Source organism: Rattus norvegicus, chromosome 8 (genome assembly GCF_036323735.1).
Source record: "Rattus norvegicus strain BN/NHsdMcwi chromosome 8, GRCr8, whole genome shotgun sequence".
NCBI lineage: Eukaryota > Metazoa > Chordata > Mammalia > Rodentia > Muridae > Rattus > Rattus norvegicus.
In genome coordinates, this window is record NC_086026.1 from 54,064,897 (window position 1) to 54,089,537 (window position 24,641).

The 24,641-nt window shown below is 46.8% G+C and overlaps 1 protein-coding gene and 1 non-coding gene across 10 annotated transcripts in view; one reads left to right on the plus strand and one right to left on the minus strand.

Moving 5' to 3' along the window:
- Positions 1–24,323, minus strand: part of Kmt2a (lysine methyltransferase 2A) — a 75,673-nt gene extending 51,350 nt beyond the window's left edge. For 6 of the 9 annotated variants that reach the window (XM_039082348.2, XM_039082347.2, XM_063265435.1 and 3 more), the window contains exon 1: positions 23,863–24,295. In XM_039082348.2, the coding sequence (XP_038938276.1) occupies positions 23,863–24,291 (429 nt within the window). In that variant the 5' untranslated portion in view covers positions 24,292–24,295. Of the gene's footprint in view, positions 1–21,683; positions 21,786–23,862 lie in introns of all 9 variants that reach the window. The other 3 variants (NM_001419940.1, NM_001108139.2, XM_063265437.1) reach the window with 2 other exon arrangements.
- On the plus strand, positions 1,186–1,376 carry LOC120094493 (U2 spliceosomal RNA). The gene has a single exon (XR_005488799.1). It is a non-coding gene; the product is annotated as a U2 spliceosomal RNA (small nuclear RNA).
- Positions 24,324–24,641: the final 318 nt, after the last annotated feature.

A 24,641-nucleotide genomic window follows, 5' to 3' on the forward strand; every position in this document is an offset into this window, starting at 1 on the left:
TTCACACAGTAACTTTTTTTTTTTTAAAGAATCCTTAGGGGCCAGGGGCTGAAGACAGTATAAGACAGTATAGCTCAGTGGTAGAGCACATGTTTGGCATATACCATGTTCTGGGTTTAATCCCCCAACATAAACAAATGAAATAACATATACATGGAACGCACAGGAACCGAGTTAGGCCATAACGAGATATCGGTTTACAGCTATTAGAGAGGCCAGTATGACTGCAAGTGTTGGTGAGGAGGGAAGAAAACTGAGACTCTGTGCAGAGAAGGTGGGGTGTAAACCAGAATAGCTGTTTAAAAAAAAAATAGTATGGCTGTGCTTCAGAAAACCGAAGAACGATCCGTGAAACCCTCCCGTCCTAAATGGACTGCACAGAGAAGGAAGCAGGTTGATATGCTGAACAAGTCTGTGCACCTCAGGCCCACGTCCGCTCTCGCCTCATTAGCGTATGATTAGGGAAAACAGGGCTCATATCTACTGTCTGCCTTTAAAAGGTAGGAAATTTGGCCATTCTCGGTGACACTGCACACGGTAAGCCAGACACTGAAATTTAAGCAGTCTGACCACTCGCTCACACGTGGCGTCTAAAGGGAGAGCAGGAAAGTGATCCGAAGAGGAGGAGGTGGGGGGAGGCTGCCCAAGAGGCAGCCACGATTTCAGCTCTACTGGGGGATGAGTTTTAGTGATGACCTACAGTGTGGAAGGGTGGCTGCAGGTGATAACAGAGGATGTATTTAAACACTGCCAAAAAGAGGCCGAAGCGGGCTGGAGAGATGGTGCAGGAGCAAGAAGAGAATTGGCTGCTCTTGAAAAGGACCCAAGTTCAATTCTCAGCACCCTCATGGCAGCTCATAGCCATCTGTAACTCGTTTTAGAGGATCTAACACCGGTCCTAGTCACACGTGTGGTTCACATACATGCATGTAGGCAAAACACCCGTACACATGAAGGAGAAGTAAGGGGGGCTGGAGAGGTGGCTCAGTGGTTAAGAGCACTGACTGCTCTTCCAGAGTTCAATTCCCAGCAAACACATGGTGGCTCACAGCCATCTGTAATGAGATCTGATGCCCTCTTCTGGGGTGTTTGAAGACAGCTACAATGTATTCATGTATAATAAATAAATAAATCTTTAAAAAAAAAGAAAGAGAAGTAAAATTCAAACATAAGAACTGCTTAAAAATCGCTTCTTGGCCTTTTGGCTAAGATCAAGTGTAGTATCTGTTCTTATCAGTTTAATATCTGATACGTCCTCTATCCGAGGACAATATATTAAATGGATTTTTGGAACTAGGAGTTGGAATAGGAGCTTGCTCCGTCCACTCCACGCTTCGACCTGGTATTGCAGTACCTCCAGGAACTGTGCACCCCCTCGGGGGATTTAAAAAAAAACTGCTTAAAAAAAATACTTTTTAACAGTGACACCATAAAGATTGAGATGCTAATGAATGTATTACTCAGCCTGATGAACTCTCCCACACACACCTGTAGTCCCAGTGACAGGGAAGCAGATCTCTGGGGCTCACAGGCCAGCCAGTCTGCTCCAGTTGATAAGCTTCAGACCAATGAGAGAAGCGTCTCAAAGGAAGTATATGATGTTTATGATGACACCGGGAGGTGTGCGTTTCGAGGGGCTGAGACAGAATGTAGTAGGGTGCTTAGTAGCACAAATAAGGCACAAGGTCCTGGATTCAATTTCCAGAATTTCAAAGAAAGCAATGTTTTGGGTTTTTTGGGGGTTTTTAAGATTTAAAAAAAGGGGTTGGGGTTTTAGCTCAGTGGCAGAGCGCGCAAGGCCCTGGGTTCGGTCCCCAGCTCCGGAAAAAAAGAAAATTAAAAAAAAAAAAGATTTAAAAAAAGATTTAAGGAATGTTTGGTGTGAAGACCCATGTTTGTAACTCCTGTACTCAGAAGGCAGAGGGTCACTGAAAGTTCAAGTCAGTCTGGTGTACACAGTGAAACTACATCTAATATCCCACCCTCCAAATAGACAGACAGACAGACAGACAGACAGACATAAAGAAATGCAGGTTGGGAGAGAAACTAAACCAATTCATTCTATGACAACATGAGTGTGTGGCTGCAGAGATGGCTCAGAGGTTGCATTTGCTGCTCTTGCAGAGGACTGGGGGTTCAGCTCCCAGTGCCCACATGAAGACTGTAACTCCAGTTGTAGGGGACCCAACACGCTCTTCTGATCTCACACACACACACACACACACACACACACACACACACACACACACACACACACCTTACAAAATCTCCACATAGGTAAAGGGATGAGCAGAGATAGAAGACATCTTCAAGCAGGGTGTGGTATGGTGGTACAGGTTTAAAAGCCCAGCTTTCGGCCTCTGCAACTCTGCAGTGAGAGCCTGCAGAAAGAGGGAGGAGGGGATATCTAAGTACAGTAACAGGATGCAATACACAGGACACTCTGGGAGGACCGAATGTGGCAGCACTGCATGAAGTCATCTAGCCAGGTAAGACAAACGGTCAGGAAAGCCAGTGCACGCACTCGGCATGAGACTAGCTCACTTTTGGATGATGATAAAGCTCTCGGGTGCGACCAAGTGCTTTGCTGGTCCAGCAAATAGCAACCAAAGCACAGAGGCAAAGAGAGTGTGAAGGCGGGGAGGTGGGGAGCAGGTCACAGTGTCTGACAGGACTTCAAGTGCTTAAAGATTACCCTCTAGCACACGTGATCGCATCTTAAAGGCTCTGCAGGTCGGAGATTCTCCAGGCAGGGCGGCACACACCTGAAATCCCAGCACTCTGTAATCTCAACATTTTGGAAAGAACTCAAGAGTATGAGGCCTGCTTGAACTACCCAAGGAAACCCAGATTGTTTTTTCCTTCCTGTAACTGTCTACAACTAAATATTAAAACATCAGTGAAAAAAGCCTTATCCATATCCCTGTGTTTAAATAAACCAACAGGAAAAAAGTCTTTCTATCATTTAAGCTCATAGCCTGTGAATGACATTTGAGCTGCGTGTGCATGGGAAACATATTCACCCTCCCACTATGTAAACTACATAGCAATCTTTAGACTGTGGTGGTTTAAACAAGAATGGCCCCCACATGCTCGCACACTTGAATGCTGAGCCATCAGGAAGCGGCACGACTTGAAAAGGATTAGAAGGACGAGGAAGTGTGGCCTTGTTGAAGGTGCGTCACTAGGGGCAAGCTTTGAGGATTCAAAGGCCCATGCCAGGCCGTCTTCTTCTTTCTTGGCAATCAGATCCGGCTGCAGCTCTCACTACTGCTCCAGTGCCACAAGTGCTGACATCCTCCTACCACGCCCCTCACCGTAGTAATGGACCAAGCCTCTGAAACTGTAAACAAACCCCGTTAAATGCTTTCTTTTTTAAGCGCTGCCTTGGCAATGGTGTATCTTCACAACAGCAGAGTGACTAAGACAGAGACACAGTGGTAAGCTGCCCACCTTCCGATAAGCTAGACAAAGTCCCTGCACCTGTCCATTCTATCTTACATTATTATTCTATTTATTTAACCTGTTTTTTTCCCTTTTATTTCATGTAGCCCAGGCTAGGATTATGGGTGTGTATAATATTATATACTCTGACATTGCTTACAGAGCCAGTGACTACAGTGGCAGAGGGTTGGGAAAAATTGACAGAGTCCACAAATATTTTATAGCATTCTTATTTTATTTTAAATTATTTTATGTATGTGTCTGAGGGGTACCCACAGAGGCAGGATGAGGGCATCAGATCCCCTAGAGCTGGAGTTGTAGGTGGTTGTGAGTCATCAGACATGGGTGCTAGGATCAGAACTCATGAGCAGCATGTGCTCTTAACCACCAAATCTTTCCAACCTGACCTTCGGTTTTGATATGGGGGTTGTTAATGGGGGAGAAAGGACTGCAGGTGCCTGGTTCGGGCTGATTGGTTTGTGGGGATAGTTACTAAAATTGGGAGTACAGAACAAAGAATGACTTTCCGGAATAGGAGGCAGAACACCTCGGACATTTGAGTTAGTAATGTCTTTCCATGTCTACTGGAAACAATGGCCCGGAGAAAACACATCTGAGTCGACGAATGTGGAAGTACTAGATCGACTTACCAGGGAAAGAATATAAAGGAAAAAAGGTAGTTTGGTAAACAGAATGCCAAGGAAATGGGTACACCAAGCTTTGCGTGGCAACAGGGGAAACCGAGGACATGGGGCACTCGGGGAAAGCACCTGTCAAGGAGCGGTCTGGTCAGCCAAGACTCACGTTGTACAGTGGGAGAGCAAGGCTGATGTCTGCGTAGTATGCAGGCAGGAGGAATGGGGCTGGAGGCTGCAGCTCACTGAGAGATTGCTTGCTTAGCGTGCTGGAAGCCCGGTGTGATTCCCCAGCACCACACATACACAGTGGGAAAACAGAAATGGATGAAGAGATTCTGAAAATCTCGGTTACGTGAGGAAAGGCCAGTAAGGAACTGGGAAGGGAAGGGACATCATGGGATGCAATTTTTGAGGTCAACTGTGTTTGTTCACCAATAGAGAGCATAACGGAAGAAATAACTGAAAAATCGTAAAAAGCAAGAGGTAATGAGTGGGAAAGGGATGAGGTGGGAGTGGGGCAGGAGCTTTGGGGAGGCAATGACACGGAGGGGCTGTCTTGGGAGGAGAGGAAGGATGAGCATGGACTTGGTTGCAAAAGGTTACAGGCCAGAGCAGAGGCTAGAAAGCCCTCGGAAACACAGGCAGATCACATGTGCATGGGTAACTAACTGCACCACGAGAAACGACATGTTTCTTCAGATTGTCAGGGAGGTTCACAACCACTACGTTTTTAAAAGTTTGGCCCTGGCAGGACACAGTGGCACGTGACTGGAAGAAGCATGCTTGCCTACATATCGAGTTCGAGAACACCCAGCCCTGAAGGAAACACATTATGAAACGGTAACAGGCCGCAGCACAGAACGACAGGAGAAAGCGAACACCAAGTGCAGGAATGAACAGAAGCTGGTCGGCTGGACAGAAGCCTCCCCGGCAGGACAGAGAGGAGAGACAAACACCCATCCACACAAGACAGGAGTGAAAACAAAGGCAAAACTTAAAGGCAGTGAAGAGCACCGTGCCCAGCAATGATGCTCCACAGTGAACTACAGCAGGCAGGAGACTAAGAAAGGAGAGCGGCCGTCAGCCATGACTCAAATGTGACCAGCGGGCATTCACTCAGAAAGTGGCTCCTGAGGGCTGCCAGGCATTGTCTAACCCTGAAGACACACGGGCGCTGCTGCAGTTTGCTTCTCTTTGCTCTGATAAAACAACTCGGGGAAGAAAGAGTTCATTTGGTTTACAGGTTACAGTCCTCCATCAAGAGAAGCTGAGACGGGAACTGAGGCAGAGACCATGGCAGCATGCTTCTCACTGACTTACTCAGTACCTTTCCTATATACAGTCCAAACCCATCCACCTAGGGTAACAGTGCCCACAGTGGTCCAGGCCCTCCAACATCATTTAGCAATTACAGGCCATGCCTACAGGCCAATCTGATGGAGGCACTTCCGCAAATGAGGTTTTCTTTTTCCAGGTTACTAGTTTGTATCATGTTGACAAATACTAACTAGTACTGATGGGAAATGCCCTAGTTTGCTTCCTATTGCTGTAATAAACACCTAAACCAAGTGCAACTTAGACAGGAAAAAGTTTATTTGGCTTACAATGCCCTCCATGAGGGCTAAAGTTCAAATCCTGGACAAACACATATAAGCCCAGTGTGGCAGTATATATCTATAACCTCAGTGGGAGTAGAGACTGGCAGATCCCAGGGGTTTGCTGTCCAGTCAGGCTAGAGAAAAAGCAAACTCTGGGTTCCATACAAGTCCCTGTCTTAAAAAAACCATGGTAGTGGGCTGGAGAGGTAGCTCACAGGTTAAGAGAACTGACTGCTCTTCCAGAGGTCCAAGTTCAATTCCCAGAAGCCACATGGTAGATTACAATCATTTGTAAACAGATCTGATGCTGTGTTTGGTGTGTCTGAAGACAGCGACAGTGTACTCACATACATAAAATAAATAAACAATTCTTAAAAAAACAAAACAAACTTTGGTGGAGAATAGTAGAGGAAATACCACAGTTGACCTTTAGCTCCCATAGAGTTGACCTTTAGTCCCCAAAGTTGAACCTTAGCCCCCACACAGTTGACTCCTAGCCCCCACAGTTGACCCCTAACCCCCACAGTTGACCCCCTAACCCCCACACAGTTGACCCTAACCCCTACACAGTTGACCCCTAGTATCCACAGTTGACCCTAGCCCCTACAGTTGACCCCCCAGTATCCACAGTTGACCCCTAGCCACCACAGTTGATTCCTAGCTCCCACACAGTTGACCCCAGCCTCCACAATTGACCCTTAGCACCCCCACAGTTGACTCCTAGCCTCCACACAGTTGACTCCTAGCCCCCACAGTTGACCCCCTAGTATCCACAGTTGACCCCTAACCGCCACAGTTGATTCCTAGCCCCCACACAGTTGACTCCTAGCCCCACACAGTTGACTCCTAGCCCCACACAGTTGACCCCTAGTAGCCATAGTTGACCCCCATACAAGCATACATGCACACACATAATACAAATATACAAAAGAAAAAAGTTGTATTAAATATTTTGAGGTTTGTTGTTTTGAGTCAGAATCTCAATATAAAGTCCAGGCAATCCCCCGGTCTCATCTGGCTTTTTTGTTCTGTTGAGGGAAGTCTTACTTTGCAGCCCCAGGCTGACTATGTAGCCCAAGCTGGTCTCAAACTCACAATAATCTTCCTGTCTCAGCCTCCTGAGTGCTGGAATTACAGGTGTGAACCACCAGTAAATAAACTTTTACTGTTTATGCATTGTCTGCTGTTTGTATACTACAAACAGAGCATCTGGCATTCGCTGAAACAAATGTGCTGAATGGGCCTAAATGAGGAAAAGCTAGACACAAAGGCCTTGATGGCACAGATAGATCAATAGGTGCCAAAGTCTAGAGACAAGCAACGAACACAGCATGGCAGCCAGAGGCAGAAAGAATGAGAAGAGGTGAAGAAGAAAAGCACGCTGGGCCAGAGGCCATGTTCCCACCTCTGGCCACAGTTGGAGAATTTCAGTTCATTCTATCCATGCAGACACTGCAGGTTTAATGTGAAGAAGTAACATATTTGATACTGGAATCCATAAATCCATAATTGCTGTGTGAAGATCAAACTCGGGTGAGGGAAGAGTAGCAGTGAGGAGATGAGAAAAGGTGGTCCAGGCGAGAAGACACAAGGATAGTCTGGGGTTTGGGGTATGTTTTGGACGTCGTATAGGGAATTTACTGAGCTTAGGTTCGGGACAAGAACGAAGAAAGTACACCTCTTAAGGAGTTTTAGACCTAAGCAGCTGACTATGTGAAGACTCAACCCAAAACAGAATGAAAATAGCAAAGACTGGGGGAGGGGGGGAGGCCTTCCGGGAGATGCTTGGTGTGCAATCCCTACTGGATTTCAGATGCCTAACTACTTCCTCGCCTGAAGGCCAGGAGCAGTGGCACCTTACAGAGGGTCATGGAGATTATATTTGAAAACAAAGGTGAGGGGTTACAATATAGCCTGGCCCACAATAAACACTCAGTAAATGTTAGCCAAGTTATTATTATTAACTAAATAAAAATGTCAAATATGCACTTGGTTATAAAATTGGGAACTCCACAAAGTAGCCAATATTGAAGACTAAATTTTTTCAAAAGATTTATTTATTTTATGCATATTTTATTTATTATTTTATGTACACACACTGTCACTATTTTCAGACACACCAGAAGAGGGCATCTGATCCCATTACAGACGGTTGTGAGCCACCATGTGGTTGCTGGGAATTGAGCTCAGGACCTCTGGAAGAGCAGTCAGTGCTCTTTACCACTGAGGCATCTCTCCAGTCCTAAATTTTATGCAGTAGTCCTCAGCACACAGAGGAGATGTGGGGAGAGAAGGCAGCACAAGGTGGGCTCCTGGGTGCTTCACAGCCAGCAGACTCAGTGCGGACAGAGCCATGCTGAACACTGAGAATTAGCAGCTGGTGAGTACAGTGTCAGGGTCCAGGGAAAAGTGAAGGGGTGGCTCAAACACTGCGGGCGGAAGGGTTTAATCAGACAAGGACTGAGACTCATCTATTCACAGACCCTGGGGGACCTTGAGGAAGGCTGGGTCTTGGGGATAAAACCCAACTGCAGTCGTTGACGGGGCCTGAGGAAGTGGCAGCTGGGCAGCTACAGCACCTTAGAGAGTTCTGTTGTAAAAGGGACGAAAACATAGGTGGTACCAGGAGGAGGACATGGCAAAGGGTGGTGTCAAAGGAGGGCTGCATTCAGACGGATGGTTTCACACTGCTGTGGGTTGAGAAATTGCCTGTGTGAGCGAGGGGCTGACGAGGAGCAACACTGAGTAGAGGAGAAGAGCCAGATTCCAGTGCTCAAGGGGAAAATGGCTCTACCCAGGAAGGAGGACTTTGTTAGAGAACGTGGAGTATGCGTATTGCCAACTTCCCTTACACTGAAAAGGGAATGCTTTCAAATGCATTGAGGATAGTTTTTAACTTTCTCTATTTTTATGTCCAGTATAACAGTCAAATAAACTCAGAAACTGTTGTAATCCCAGTAAGTTGGAAGGCTGAAGCAGGAAGACAGGCAGGCCTAGGCAATCCAGGAACTCTGCCTCAGAGTGTGGGGTACATACAGCTAACCATGGAAGCAGGAGGACCAAGAAGAGTTCACTCTCCCGGTGCAGAGGTGCATATCTTCAATCCCAGCACTCAGGAGGCATGGGCTAGGAAGGCCTACACAGAGTTCTGGGCCAGTCGGGGGTTACATGAGACTCTGTCTTTAAAACAAACAAAACAAAACAAAACTAACAAACAAAATGCTTCAAAATAAAAAACAAATCAATAATTCAGTAGTTGAGTATTTATCCAACTTGTATAAAACCCTGGGATCCTCAAATCCCCAAGCCATCAGTAAGTGACAAGTGCCAGAGTTTCAGCACTTGACAAGCTCCTCCCCCTTGGAGCTTATTATTGAAGTTCTTTTCTGAAAACTCAGCTTAAAATATAACATGAATGCAAGAACTGAAGTAATTATAGCACTTTGCAAGATACTTTGGGAATTGACAATCTGAAGACTGAAGCTCTTAAAACCCATGTTAACAGAACTGTCCTTGGGAATAATTCCGTTACTAGTTTTCATAATGAGAGTCTTGCTTTCAAAAGAGAGAAGAAAAAAAAAGAAAGAAAAGAAATGTATATTCTCTGTGATGGCAGGTGCATCCAGGGGACAGTTGGCTGTCTGAATGCACCAGAGGGAGGAATGGACTGAAGCTCTTTTACATACGATCTCTGACTGCTGTTGGAAAAAAAAAAAACATTAACAGGGAAAGGTCACCCAGGATTAAAGGGTGCAAAGACTGTAACACACTGTTCTTCAGTAACAATAGGAGGCCACACTTTCAATATACAGAAAGGAACTCTAGCTTTCAAGCTTTTAATTCAATTCTACCTAGCAACTGTCAGCCCAGAGCCACAAATGCTATACAACCTTAACAGGAGAAGACAGTGCTCTTCAAACCCACTCCACGTCAGCAAGAGCAAGAAGTGAAGATGCCCAAGAGAGGCAAGCAAATGAGCCAGGTGAACTCTAACCATTCTGCTTCAGAAAGAGGAAGTCATAAAATAGCTCGTCTGTCTTTAAAAACAAAACAGTAGGATGCAAGCAGCAGCCAGACGGTCGGCCATTCAGATTCTTGGCTATGGCCCAAATTACTTTACAGAATCATTAAAAACAAGTAATCAAGGCTGAGCATGGGGCACCAGCCTGTAACCCCAGCACCTGGAGGCAGAGGCAAGGGAATCGGGAGTTCAAGGCCATCCTCAGTTACACAGCTAGTTCAAGGCTACGTGAGACCCTATCTCAGGAAAACAAGGAAATTGAGTACAAGTCCAGCCTCCCCAGTTTCCAAGTCTCAACTGGCTTATCCACTTAGTAAAGAAAAAGAAATAAGCCCACGTAACAGGCACATTGCAGAAAATTGTCAAGAATCACAACCACAGGACTTAGTGTTCTCTCTCAGGGAACCAGATCTGTAGGCTGGACTATTAAACAAGCCCTAACTGCATGGTAAGGGGATTTGGCCCCTTACCACCTTGAAGCAGTTACCTTCATTTATGTCCCAATTCAAGTTTAGTTTTTTTTTCGCCCCCTCCCTCCCTCCCTCCTTCCTTCTTTTCTTTTTTCCTTCTGAGATAAAGGTCTTGGGATGTAGTCCTGGCTGGCCTGCTACTCGCTAAGTAGCAATTCTCTTGACTCACCCTCCCCAGTGCTGGGGCTGCAGGCGGAGCTGCTTGGCCCTCAGCTGCATGCTTTCACTGTAAGAGTTCAGTTCTTTCCTGGTTTGTTCTCATCAAGATGCAAAGTCAAGTTTCATCTTTCCTTTTAGGATTATGGGCTACTGAATGACCAATAGCAACTTGGGTATCACTGAGAAAGCCACAACTTCCTTCCCTCTAAAACAAACAGGGCCATCTCACCGCAAAGGCAACGCGAAGAGTAGCATGAACATCCCGTTTAGGAAGGCAACAGGGCTACCAAGGCCTCTATCAGTTCATTACCTTTTAGGACGTAATGGTCAAATAATATAGTTGGAGAACTCATGTTGTACTGATAACTGTATCATATTTGGAAGCTTGCTATGAAGTTCTGAGAAACCCATATTGGATGGCATTTACTACTTTTTTTTTTTTTTTTGGTTCTTTTTTTCGGAGCTGGGGACCGAACCCAGGGCCTTGCGCTTCCTAGGCAAGCACTCTACCACTGAGCTAAATCCCCAACCCCCATTTACTACTTTTTAAAGAAAGTCCCTGGTATCTTAAAAATTGCTCTGGTACTGGATGGAGTCTCTCAAGAAGAATGCAATTGGGATGTACTGTGAATTAAAAAAAAAAAAGAGTATGAAGGAGGAGGAAGAAGAAAGAAAGGAAGGGAGGGAGGGAGGGAATAGACCAATGGGTATTTCATGCCTTTGATCCTAGTACTTGGGAGGCAGAGGCAGGGAGATCTCTGTGAATACAAGGCCAGTCTGGTCTCAAAAACCAAACCAAACCAAGAACAGAGAAAGTAAGAGGGAATTCCGTGTTTCTGTCTTCTCCCCTCTGCGAGTGCAGACCAGCATGGTTAGCAATTTATAAATGACTTCTGAGTCTGCTCTTCTCTCTAATGGCAGCAACCACACACCCAGGGAGTGGCCTGCCCTTGCTTTGGTGCCGCTCACAGGATTCCTGCTGCTTCTATAAACTGTACAAGCATAACTGGTTGAAGGGACTTGGTGAAACTTACAGAGAAGAAATCAGTAGAAATTTACTTAAAAGAAAAAGGCATAGATACTCAATCCCCAGTACTAAATTAACAAATTCTAACAGTTTAACAGTGCAAGGGAGGCCTGGTGGTGGGAAGACGCCTGGTGTGAGTATGAATTCCGCCCAGAGTTTTAGTAATCTAGATGAATAATCCCAATTCACAGTTCTCAGTCTGACTGTACAGGAAATGTTTCTGTAACCCAACATATCTAAAAAGGTTTCATTCTGAGTGCTGCAAGCCCTCCACATGCTCAAAAGCCAAGGGTCACAAGAAGCAAAGTGATGTTAGACTGGAAGCAACTTGCAAGCATTGCTCCTTATGCAGGGGCTTCTGGAGCAGAAGACAGGCATAACCCCTCCAGGCAATTTCTTCATTCCTGTGTGAGGACCACGTCTACGTACTCCTGGCTCTTTTTGATGTCTAAGATTTGTCTTTTAGCCTCACTTTAAAAAGTTTTTATTCTCCTATAAAACCACTACAAAAACCATTATTCCATAAAGACATTTCTCTGGAAGCTTACTACAAAAATTAATTATCGTCATAAATTGATAATCCAAATCAAATACTCCTTGAAAAGCCAGTGAGGCCCTGGGATCCCTTGAGGAATATTAAAGTATATAAAACCTGATCCATGTCCTCAAGGAGCCATATTTATTGATTCACAGGAAGGGGAGTAGAGAGAGAGGTCACTTTATACATATGTAGGCAGAACTGTATTTTTAAAATCTACCTCCAGAGAGGATTATTTTGATAACCTTTTTCCATCACTATGACAACCATCATTGGCAGCACGTTCTTTTTTCAACACCACCCACCCCCAATCAATTTAAACCTATTTTCTCTTATCCTAGTATCAGTGGAGCTAGTCTTTGAAGAATTGCAATTTATCTCTTAACCCTCCACTTGATTAGCCTTTCCTTACTGACTTCCAATTATGTCATCAGACTTTGAGTCTCCTCACAACCATCTCCAAGGTCTCCTCATTCTTTTACAGCTAAGGAACCTAGAAATGGAAACAACGTTCAAGCAAGGGGATGACCAGTGCCAAATGCTATCTAAATAAAAGATAGCGCCAACTAATCAGAAAACCCAACATCGGGGCTGGGGATTTAGCTCAGTGGTAGAGCGCTTACTTAGGAAGCGCAAGGTCCTGGGTTCGGTCCCCAGCTCCGAAAAAAAGAACAAAAAAAAAAAAAAAAAAAAGAAAGAAAACCCAACATCACTTCCAAACCCCTGCCTCGGAGTGCCTTTAAAACTAAGTCCTGGATGGGAGGCAGAGGCAGATGGGTCTCTGAACCCTCTCTCAAACAGTAACTAATAACGATTCGTTAGCAAGTCCTGTGATGGTTCGTATGCTTCCCTCTGCCCTACTTGTGTGTATGCACACGTATGTGGGGTGTGCACGCATGCACATATAGAGGACCAGGGGAGGACCCTTCGCTCTGCGCTATCACCTTGCACAGGGTCTCTCACTGTACCTGGCTGGCTGGCCAGTGAGCTCCCAGGATCCACCTGTCCCTGCCCAGCTCAGTACTGGAGTTCCAGGCACATGCAGCCACACCTGGCTCTTACATGGTGCTGAGCACCCAAACTCAGGACCTCACCTCTTACCCATGGAGCAAACGCTCTTACCCATGGAGCTGTCTCCCCAGCCTATTATCATCATTTAAAAAAAAAGTCAGAATCATCTAGTTGCACACATTCTCCTAGTTCAGTAAATCCTGCAAAGTGTTCCTAAAAGTTCAATAAATACTCACTGGTCCACTTCACACAAAAAGTTACCACTGTAAAACAAGCAACGATTTAGAAACCAGCCGAGTCTTGAAAGGTAGTCATAAATTATTGGGGCAAAGAGAGAAGAATTCACCGGTATCTATAATAAAAGGAAACCTGGGCTAAGTAAACTCTTTGAGGGTCAGGTACCCAGTTCTTTAAAAGAAGACACTGAATTTCAACTCAGTAGCAGCATCTGTGAATGTTCCATGAGAGGGCTGCCATCCAGAGGTCTGCGCTGAGCCAGAGTTGAGTAAGTCAGAGACAAGTAAAGAAGTGAAGGTCTTGCAAGTGGCACCAAGGCAGGGCATAAAGACCAGACAGAACACGAACGGTACCCCCTGTGTGATGTACATATATATAGCAAAGAAGCGAGAACGTGTACTAAGCAGATAAGGCATAGACATGCAAGCCAGGTGAACTACAAGGGGCCGAGGACGTAAAAGCGCCTGTTTATGAGATGTCAAAGGCTTTAGAAAATTAGTAACAGAGTCCTATCTCCATCCAAGGAAGACACTGGCCACACTGTGTGCAATGAAAAGGCAGGGTGGCTAATTAGAACACCATAATGGTCCTCAGTAACAGACATAAGCTGGACCCTCAGGACTGAACAGCAGGGCCAGACTGAGGAGACACTACGACCGAATAATGGACAGGACTCAGACACGCAGTGGCTGGGGGTGGGAAGAGAAAGGACTTTCACCCAGTGAGGAGGAGTGGAGAGTGAACTTAGAGGTAGAGACACATCAGGGTTTGAATCTTAGGTCTGCCACCTCCTAGGTACACGACCTAAGGAAAACCATCACCCGGACTGCAAAGCATGGCACGTGTGTGTTAGTGAGCATTTCCTTTTAAAACTTGGGTTCTATTTATTTTGTATGTGCGCGTGAACCTGTGTACATAAGTACAGGTGTGCGCGTACCATGGCATATGTATGAAGAAGGTCAGAAGACAGCCTGAAGAAGTGCACCATGTGCCTTGTAGGAATCAAACTCAGGTCATCAAGTTCAGTGTCTAACACCTTTGATCTACAGAGCCACCTCATTGGCCCCAAACATGTTCTCATTTAAGAGAGGTACTGCCGGGCTGGAAAGATTAAAGATGGCTCAGTGGTTAAGAGCACTTGCTGCTCTTGCAGAGGATCTGAGTCTCTTCCCAGCACCAGCATGTTGCTAACTCCACATACTTCTAACTCCAGTTCCAGGGCACCCCACCCACTCTTTTGGAAGGTACTGCAATGTACCCAGTGACCATACATACATGGAGGCAAAATATTCATACAAATAAAAAACGTTTTTTGATTTATTTTACATATAAGTGTTTTGCCTGTATATATGTACATAAGTACGTATGCATGATCGAGCACCAGGCACATGTCTGATGCCTGACGAAGTTAGAAGAGGGTTCAGGTCCCATGGAACTGGAGTTATGTATAAATGGTTGTGAAGCACCATGTGTATACCTGGAATAGAACCCACATTTTCTACAAGAGCAGTAAGTCTCTAGTCCCAAAGTAAGAATAGTTCTAATAAAAGAGAGAGAAAGTTACTACAGAACTGTATATTTTCTTTTTTGTTTGTTTGTTTCAAGACAGGGTTTCTCTGTGTAGCTCTGGCTGTCCTGGAACTTGCTCTGTACACCAGGCTGGCTTTGAACTCACAGAGACCTGCCTGCCTCTGCCTCCCAAATGCTGGGGTTAAAGGGGTGCCAACACCGTCATCTGGCTTCTACTAATTATTTTAAAACTTTAACTAGATTTTTTACTGTTTGAAGTTATTATTTCTATTTCTCGAAAGCTTCAGTCCCCAGAACTTGTAACTTACAATTCAGCATCAATTCTATAATTAAACTGTTAATTGCACTGATATCTCTAGATCAAACAAGATGGATTCTGTCGATTGAAACTTGAGGATAAGTGTAAATAGTTATCAATTACAGACCAAAGGATCAGACCAGGGAGGCAAAAGAGCAAGAAAGAAAAGAAACCTTTGCTTTTAGTTTTGATTAAGCAACCATCACATGATTACATTAATAAAAAGATGAAGAGCATCAGTCACAGCCAGGCGCGGTGGTGCACACCTTTAGTTCCAGTACTTAGGAAGCAGAGGCAGACGGAACTCTGTGAGCCAGCCTGGTCTACACAGTGAGTTCCAAGACAGCCAGGGCTACAGAGAGACAAGAAAATTAGTCATAAGGATCAAGGACAGCAACTCCTACGCAGCTGCCTGGGCCCGATGGTTCCACAACTAGAGCCAACCTTCCTTGTTCTCTCTCTCCCTCTCTGGGTCTTATCTCTGATTATGTTTTCCTTGGCTATCAACGAGAACTACTGTTACCAAGATGGGTCGTTGTCCTGTGGTTTGGTTCTACTTAGCTTACAGGTAACCTGAAACCCAAAGTAAAATCAGTAACATTCTGAAGTCAGGACACACAGGGCACTTGTCATGTCAGGGCTGGGGTCGACCACAGCACTCAAGATAGGTTTGTATGCACGCACGCGCGCGCGCGCGCGCGCGCACACACACACACACACACACACACACACACACACACACACACATACACCACAGAGTAATAAAACAATCCAGTTATGATGAAAAGATCACAGCCGTCCTGTTGGTTCAATTTCTCATTCTAATAATAACTAGGGCTCCCTATGTGCTAAGCAAAGTGCTAAGTGCTTTGCATGCATGGTCTTAATTAAGTCTCACAATAAACACTCTTATGAAGCATGATTACCTCTGATTTGCAAATGAAGAAGCTTAAGTCACGAAGGAGTTAAACTCTACAAGGTCATTCAGCTAATACAGGGCTAAATTAAGATTTGAACCCAGGCCGTGTAAATCCAGGGCCCTGTTTTATCAGCCCCCTAATCATTGTGCTCTATTATCTCACACTACTGTAGATTAGACTCTGAGATTTGCCATCCCCTTTGTAAAGGCATTTATATATGCACAAATAAAAACCTCCAGTCAGAGAGATTACAAAAGGATTTCCTCATTAACCAAGCTTAAAGAGATGTTATCCTCGAGATTTTACTGCTTATAATTACTGCTTATAATCTAGGGACAGTACTGCGTTTGATCTAAAAATTAGTCTGTTCTGATGCATGGACAAAAGCTAACATCAGGCACCTTATCAATATCTATTGCTCTAGGAGTGAGGTGTTTGTTATGAACGTGTGATTAACTTCTCGAGTTTTTAGAAGCAAGTCCAGAAGCCAGCCCAAAGAAAACATTCCCTCCAAAACCACTCCTCACAATTCATGTTCTCTCCCGTTTGCAGACAGAGCCACGGTTACTCTGCGGCAGTCAAATGAGAACGACACTGCTGTTGCAGTGTGTGGATAGTGAGGGGCAGAGCTCTCGGGCAGTACAGATGTTAGAAAAGGTTCACGGTGCTCCAACATCTCAACAGAACACAAAACCAGAAATGCATGAAAACAGATAAAATATAGAAGAGAAATTCCAACTCTGAAACAAACAGCAGGGAACTAAGCCCCACCCACTGGTACCTCATATGGTCTTGCCGCAGCAAGAATTAGAGGTAATACATCTGGGGAAATCCCTCCGGTCTCTTTGTCAAATAGAAAAACAACTACTCATTTCAATGAAGGGGGAATTTTCATGCGCTGTGCAGAAAACTGCCAACTAACTATTACATTGATACCACTGTTAAACTAAAATCTAATAGGGTGCTATAGTCTAAATTTAAAAAGTTAAACCAAGCCTGGCCTCCAGGAAGCTGAGTACTAACCCTACAGGGGAACTTGTCTCCAAGTCTACAATTGCCAAGTCAGGTCTTTAAAAGCAAACTTTAGGTAATGGCTTCAGCCTCATGGTGGCCTTCCCAGGAGGTGTGTAACCTGACAAGGTAAAAAATTCATTGAAATATTTAGCAGTGGTGATATGGATTTCTTTGGATAGGTCAAGAAAAGCAACTCATTTCTCTTAAAACATAAAGAACCATTTTATGGGAAGTCATTCATTCTCTCAGTTCTAGTGTCTGAGTCTTTCCTCAGGGCCCTCTGAGAGACCTTATTGAAGGGGAAAATGAAAGGCTAACAAAGGGCCCCCTTTCTCTCCCTATTCCCAGTACCTCATCAACCTCAGCCACAGGGCCAGTAGCATCCACACTGTCATAAATGCCAGCAATTAGAGAATTAGGCCATAAAACCACCCACTCAGGTATAAGGGCACAGGCCTGAAGCTTATTTAAAGCATGCCATAAAAGAGCCTGTGAGTCCTTCTCTCAGGCTTCACCACTAAGAAAGGACAGTAACAGCAACAACAAAATGGCCCTCTCTGCCTACCTTGCAGTGATGTGTGCAGTGAGGTGTTCAGCAATGGGCCCAGGTGAAGGCTTAAGATCCCTTTGTGACTCTCCACAAAGATTTCCCATGTCCTCTAGCGCACCACATGAGATCTGTGAACGGGCGGGCTACACTTTGAGCACCAGTACAGTAGAAACCGAAGCTGAGTTATCTTTTACAGAAATTACTCCATCTTATTCTGAAAACTCTTCTGGAAGTTCAGCTGGTTCCTGACCTCAAGAAATACTGGCACCTACAATTAGCAAGCAATTTTAGTGGAAAAAAAATAGTTCAGGGTCCATAAGCTGGATCACAGCAGGTAAAGGCATTTGTGCCAAATGCGACAAACTGAGTTTGATCCCTGGGCCCCACATGATGAAAGGAATCAAGTTCTACAAGTTATCCTCTGACCTCCTTATAAATGCTAAAACATGTATACTCGTACATTCGTATGGGCTCTCGCGTGCATATCCAATAAATATAATTTTTAAAAAGCTAGTTCTGGCTCGGTGGCTTAGTTGGTTAAAGCGCCTGTCTAGTAAAAAAGCTAACCCCAATACCAAAGCTATTTTATTCAATCTGTTTCCAAAACCTGGTACAATTTGGGGTCAATCAATAATTTCATTTTATTATTTAACTTTACAACCTAGCAGCCCACAAAAATCAAAGGTCTCTGATTTAATCCATGATCAAACTTAATTTCTCAGGTTTCATGAGCCGATCTTGATGAGGCAGACCGGAGCCAGCACTTTATGCCAGTCTTTAGCATCCACTTCCTACTTGTGCCTAGAGGGTTAAGAATCTGGTTGAAATGTAGGTGCATCGTGCCAGACTCATTAGTAATTTTTCTGTCTTAATCCCAGGAAATAAGAGTCCATCACAGCAATCCTCAGGGAGGCTCCTACTACTACAGTGACAGCCACAAAGCTCCCCCTTCCCCAAAACCCAGGCCACCAGGCTCTCTCCACCTTGGTAGAAGAATGGAGACAAGATATTCACAAAAGGCCCGATTGAAGGCCTTCAGTTAAGTGCTAGAAGGGAGGTGAAGCTCTGTGCCAGCAGTAGAGGAATGTGGGCAGGCACAAAGAGATCTTAATTAGGAGACCTACAATTAAAACACAGTGAGTCTCCAAAAGAGACAGAGGAGTTGCAGTCTGTCACGCCTCCGAGCAGGCGAGAGCACTGCTGCCACCCCCTCTAGCCACAGAGTAAGGGAGGCAACTGGCTGTCACGGGCTGCACAGCTGCTCGCTGGAAGGACAGCTCCAAGGTGAGCAGAGATGAGAAATGTGGCCCAAATGGGAGCATTTTCTCCTAACTTCAAATCAGAAGGGAGCTCACTATTGTGAACCATTTCCTCCAGGAACATGTGCCTTGAGATGCTTAATTGGGAAAGAAGGGTGGAGACATAGTACACTGCTGGGGGAGGAGGCAGAGAGAGAGAGAGAGAGAGAGAGAGAGAGAGAGAGAGCGCGCGCACTAGCTTAAGACGGAATTCTTAATATCCACTTCAGAACTTTCTAACAACTAACTCAAAGGAGATATTATTGTTCTGGATTTATAGATGAGCTGGAGTCCTTTTTTCATTTAAAAGCTTATACACGTAAAAATGTATATACCATCCAGACCGAAAATAGTTTCCGTTTAGGAAAGAAAATTCAGCCATGAAAACAAATCCAGCCAAACAAGGAGATAACACCGGGGTTCTACAGGTACTCAGCATTTTATTTCAGAGCTGATCTCCAAGTCAGACACAGTGGTGTCTGTCGTCCGAGTAACTTCAGAGGCAAAGGCAGGACCGCTTGAGCCTAGAGTTCAAGGTCACCATGAGCAACATAGCTCAGCCTAACACGATGACTCTCCATGTCTGTTGTCAATGTCAGCAAAACACATTTCCATACACTGAGAACTTTCTCCTAATAATAATGATTGTGAGATGGGCGAGTGTGCAGTCTGATACTAAAAGGCACCAAAGAGTCTCACTTACTCTGGTTCTTGAAATAAACTCAGAATAAGAAATTCTGGTCAGGGTGTGGGGATGCATGCCTGTGGTGTCAGTTGGGGGACTCCAAGGCAGGAAGATTGACACATCCAAGACTAGTCTGGTCTTTGAAGGGCATTCCACAACAACCAAGGACTACAGGGCAAGAATGGGACTTGATGATGATGACGACGACCACAAGAAAGAAGAGGAAGAGGACAAAGAACAAGAACAAGAAGAAGGGGAGTAATATAATGGAATAGAAAGAGTTGTGAGCAGAAAATGGAACAGAAAGAGTTGAGTACAATAAATTTATAGATCAGAAGTTTAAGGTAAAAGTGGACTTCCCAGTTGGACATGGTGGCACAACGCCTTTGATCCAAGCACTCAGGAAATGCCGAATGTCAGATCTCCACAAACTCAAGGCCAGTCTAGTCTACACTGTAAGACCCTAACTCAGAAACAAACAAATAAGACATAAGAACTGTTAAGTGTGTCCTAACAGACAGTGGTTGGGTGGCAGGGGCTGGAGTGAGTAAGAAAAAAAAAATCACAGACCCTCCCCAATTGCCTTCCAGCTAGAACTACCCTCTTTTCTAAGTCCAATCTAAAAGCCCGCCCCAGACCACAGGGATGTCACTGAGACTTTGAATGAATACAAATATGCACCAATGTTGTAATTCAGTCTTAATATCACATATAATTAAAGTGTGCAGCGTTGGGATCAAGAGAAAACCGCCGTTAACGTGAGGAGAGGTGATAGGAAAGGCACATGAAATCAATGAGGATTGCTGGCTGCTAAAAGATTTCTGAAGCGTTATGTCAAGGTAGCACAGACTCTAGTCAACAGAAGATGCTGCCTGGCTGTGTTTATTCAGATGGACCTGAGACAGCTGCTGCTGACACCTTGAAGATCATGGAAAGGAAGCACAGGACTCAGACCTCGTGATATCCTACAGGTAAGGCTTCAGGTCCACTTCCTAACACACCCAGGACACCAAACATCTATGTATTTTGGGAAAAACAAACAAACAAACAAACAAACAAACAAACAAAACCAAAAAAACACTCATCATAACAGAATGGAGTCCCAAGGACTCACATATTGTTGTTACCAGAGGGATTTCTATCCAAGGAGAGCAAAGAGCCAATGGCAACGGAGGATAGGTCTCCTGTGGACAACGCGGTTCCTACAGGGGGATCTGGAAGTGCCATCACACGGCTTTAGAACCTCGCTTTGATTACGTGCAACTCCAAGTCATCATTCACATAGAGTAAACCGCAATTCAAAGAGGTCAGAATCCATCTGGGTCCCTTAACCATTTCAAGAGGTCAGAGGAGACTTCCTAAGAAGCATGAATAAGTTCTAAGAGGCAACCTTTAGGATCCTGTAAGCGTATCGGCCTGCAGAAAGCCCCGTGGAACTCTATCGCCGATGTGTAAGACTATGTCATGGAATGCTCGGCTTCTCTGCTGAAAGCCACCCTGGTTCACCATGAATAACACGTAACTCTCAGCCCGTGCTAGACAGCCTCAAGCTACCATCTAGAAAGCTTACCAACAGCTCATTCAAGCCCAGGTCGGGAGAAAAATAGTAGCACTGGAATCTGACGCAAGGAGTCAATCACTCTCCTCACAAGGCACGAGTTTTAAAGAGAACACCTCCCTGTTATACTCCATCTCATTGGCAGTAGCTGGAACTCCTCAACGAGCTTTACACCACAATTACCAGTAAGGCGAAATAAAGAGCTAGCTCACAGCCCTCTCATGACACGGACAGGTAAGACACTGCTGGTACCTGACTAAAACTTTACTGATATTTGGTCAAAGACCACAGATAGATAGAATCCCACACATTAGGTCCCTGAATCCAGGTGTCTCTCTGTCTGTCTCTCTCTCTCTCTAATCAGTCTCTGGAAAAGTTAATGACTGGAAGCCGCTGACTTTGCTTTTGAATATGTGATGAGAACATTTAGAAGTTGAACACATGGTCCTTCGATACAAGATGCACAAGCATGCCAAGCGACAGAACGCGCCGGCTCAGGGATCCCCTTAAAGCAGACCAACTTCCCCTAATAGACTTTCTTATTTTACTCAAGCGTACACAGGACTAGAATTCTACATATAACCAGTCTAGTCTCAATTCCGAAAATAGGCAGCTGAATGATATGTCAATGTAAGGTGGTGTTTGGTTTTGCTGCTGTACCTTAAAAAAAGACAAAAATCGACTCACAGGTAAGCACCAACTCCATGCAAGTAACCTGAACTTCGGCTCAGCTTTTTTGTCATATATGAGGCCTTGGGTTCTCCAACTACCTGGGATCTGTGTCCTTAGCTCAAAGAATACAGAATTGGCCTTTCAAAATAGTAATAATAATAATAATAATCTACGGCAACCAATTACTCACAAACAACCCTGTTTACTGAAGCTGCCTTCTGAAGGCTGGGAAAAGGGGGTGGAGACAGAGCAAGGGAGGCAGGGAAAGAGGATGCTGCAGCTACATAGCAAGGAACACGCCCCCATCATGTCCTCCTTGCTGTCAGAGGCGGTTGTTGTCAGCCTCCTGAGCCCGCTGCCTTAGAAACAATTTTTAAAAGGAGGCTGGAAAACTAAAAACTTGGGGAAGGGGGGGGAGACCAGCTCCTTGAAAGGAGAGGCAGGGAGCCCTAGGATCTCCTCCCTCCAGAAGCCTTTGGTAAATCTAAAGGGGTGCGGGACATAATGCGCCACAAGGGGTTTGCCCAGGATATTTTGTGTGCCCCAACGGCAGTGCACGCAGGAAACGGCTGGTTGCTATCTTTCCCTTTCTGTTTCAATCAACAGCACTCCAGAGCAGCAAACCCCTGCACTACTCCCCCCACCCCCTTCACTTCAGCCCCTGGCAGCTGCTCTTCCTCCCCCTAGAATCCCCCAGCACATTCTCTCCCCCTCCTTCCCCTGCGATTCAAACTGCCCTTTCTGCATCCAATGGAAAACAAATGCGCATCGCCACTGACTGAACCTGAACTCAACTTCCTTCCCAGGGCAACTTTCCTTTTCACTGAAAAAGGCAGAATACCGCTTATCAAAGCATCCCGGTTCTCAACTGTTCACCTCACCCACGTCGAGTCTCCCACAAGGAATCGCAGATAACCTTACCTCCTCCTTCTAAAGACTAACTTGGCTTCATAATCTTCCTCTTTCTCCCAACCCAAAGCAGTAACAACTGCCGCCACCACACTAAGGTAAAACTGTCCTTTTTTATCTACGCTCATCCCAACCCGGCTTTCCTCCACCCCCTTCCAAGACCCAGGATTGGCCTAGGAAAAGGTGGATCAATAATGAAATGACTAGAAAAAAAAGAGAAGGGCGGGAGGGAGCCAGGGCCAGAGGCTGCAAGCTCTCAGGCGCAGTGGGTGGGGTAAGAGAGCAGCTGCTTCCCTTGGGAGGATGCAGTCCTAGTTCCCCCACAAACATCACCCCTCACCGGGGCCCCCTTTCTCAAGAGCTGGAGGGAAACCCTGCTCCTCTCAAGGAGAATGCTAGAAAGTAGCTCTGCTCCAAGCCTAGGGGGACACTGGGTCATTTTCCCTCTAACACACCTCTGGTCCTTCGTCTAAAGGAGGGAAAGGGGTGGAGTTGGAGGTAAATCCCTGACACCAGCAGCCTAGGAAACGCAGTCCTGGAAGATGGGGAAAGAGACTAACGCGGGGGAAGAGCGCTGTTATCTTCACAGGAGAGATGAGAACAGACAAGGTAGAGAGGAAAGGTTTCCCCGAGGGGGAGGGCGGAACGAGGAGGCCCGGTGTGCAGGAGGTGGGAGTGGGATGGTAGTAGAGGTGAGACAAGGGGGAGTGACTGGCAAGGTGAAGACCTGGCTGGGGATGGAGGGAGGGTTGGTCAGGTTTTCCGAAGCAAGGTGCAGGAAGGGACCTGGATTTCCCACGGACCAGGATAAGAACGTGGCCCGGGATGAAGCCACCACCCGAGAGATGTCCAAGGGGAAGACTGCCCTAGGAGTAACACATCTGCCCAGGGAAGGAGGCGGAGATGTGGCGGGATCAGGTCTCTGGCAGAGGGAGGGAGGAATCTGGCTCGGATGAGGTAATCTGTGAAAGGGAGGAGGGGTTCAGTCCCGGGATGGGAAACCCCCGCAAGGGGGTCTGTGCCAAGGGATTTGGGGAAGGGTCCAGGGGAAGAAGGCGGGACAGAGGCTAAACCCCCTTAACCAGAAGGGTCTGAACCTTCGGGTAAGGGCGCCTGGGGGTCTGCAGCCCATAAGGGGGGGTCCTAAGATGGGAGGGCCATTTGCCCCGCGTTAGGGACCCCAGGATGTTTCCAGAATTGGGATGCTCCTGAAACCTGCATGGGGGAGGGGAGGGGTTCCTCAGAGGGTCGAGACCCCGGACCTGGGGGTTCCTCGCCCCCTTACCTCTCCGCTGCCGCCTCCCCCGCCGCTCTCCCCAAACACTGCCCGGAACCGGCGCAGGTTGGTGCCGATGGCGGCCGAGACCTGCAGCGCCGCGTCGAAGCCCGGGCCCACCCGGAGCAGGGCCGGCCCTGAGGAGGCTGAGGACGATGACGAAGACGAAGACGAGGCGGACGACGAAGAGGCTGCTGAGGCGGCGGCCGCTCCCCCTGGAACCCCAGCCCCGCTGCTTCCCGCCGCCGCCGCCGCCGCCACCGCCGGGGGGGAGGGGGGCGCCCCGGGGCCGCCACCGCCGGCCGGGGGCCCGGGGGGAAGCAGCAAGGCCGGGACGCGTTGCCGCGGGGCGCCCCCTAGGCCCCGGCGCCCCCCGCCGCCGCCGCCCCCGGTGGTCCCGGGTCGGGCGGGGAAGCGCCACCGACAGCTGTGCGCCATGTTCGCCCCGTAAGTGAAGCAGCGAGAGGGAGAGGCGACAACACAGGGGGGCGGGGAGGCGGAGGGGGGGGAGCGGCGGGCCCCGGAACCTGCCTAACCCGCCTGGCGCCGCCCCGCTGCCCGTACCCCGCGGCCTGCTATGCCGAGCGCCGGGTGGCGCTCGCCTGCCCTGCAATCTGCATATGGGCTCCTGGCCTCCGCCTCCGCCGCCCGGAGGCCACTGCTCTATGCCGAGCCCCGGGCCGGGCTCCTCCCGCCCGGCAACCTGGATAAGTGCATGCCCCGCCCTCCGGGAGCGGCAGCGCCAGGGAAGATGAGGGGGGGAAGGAAGCCCTGGAGCCCGGAGCGGA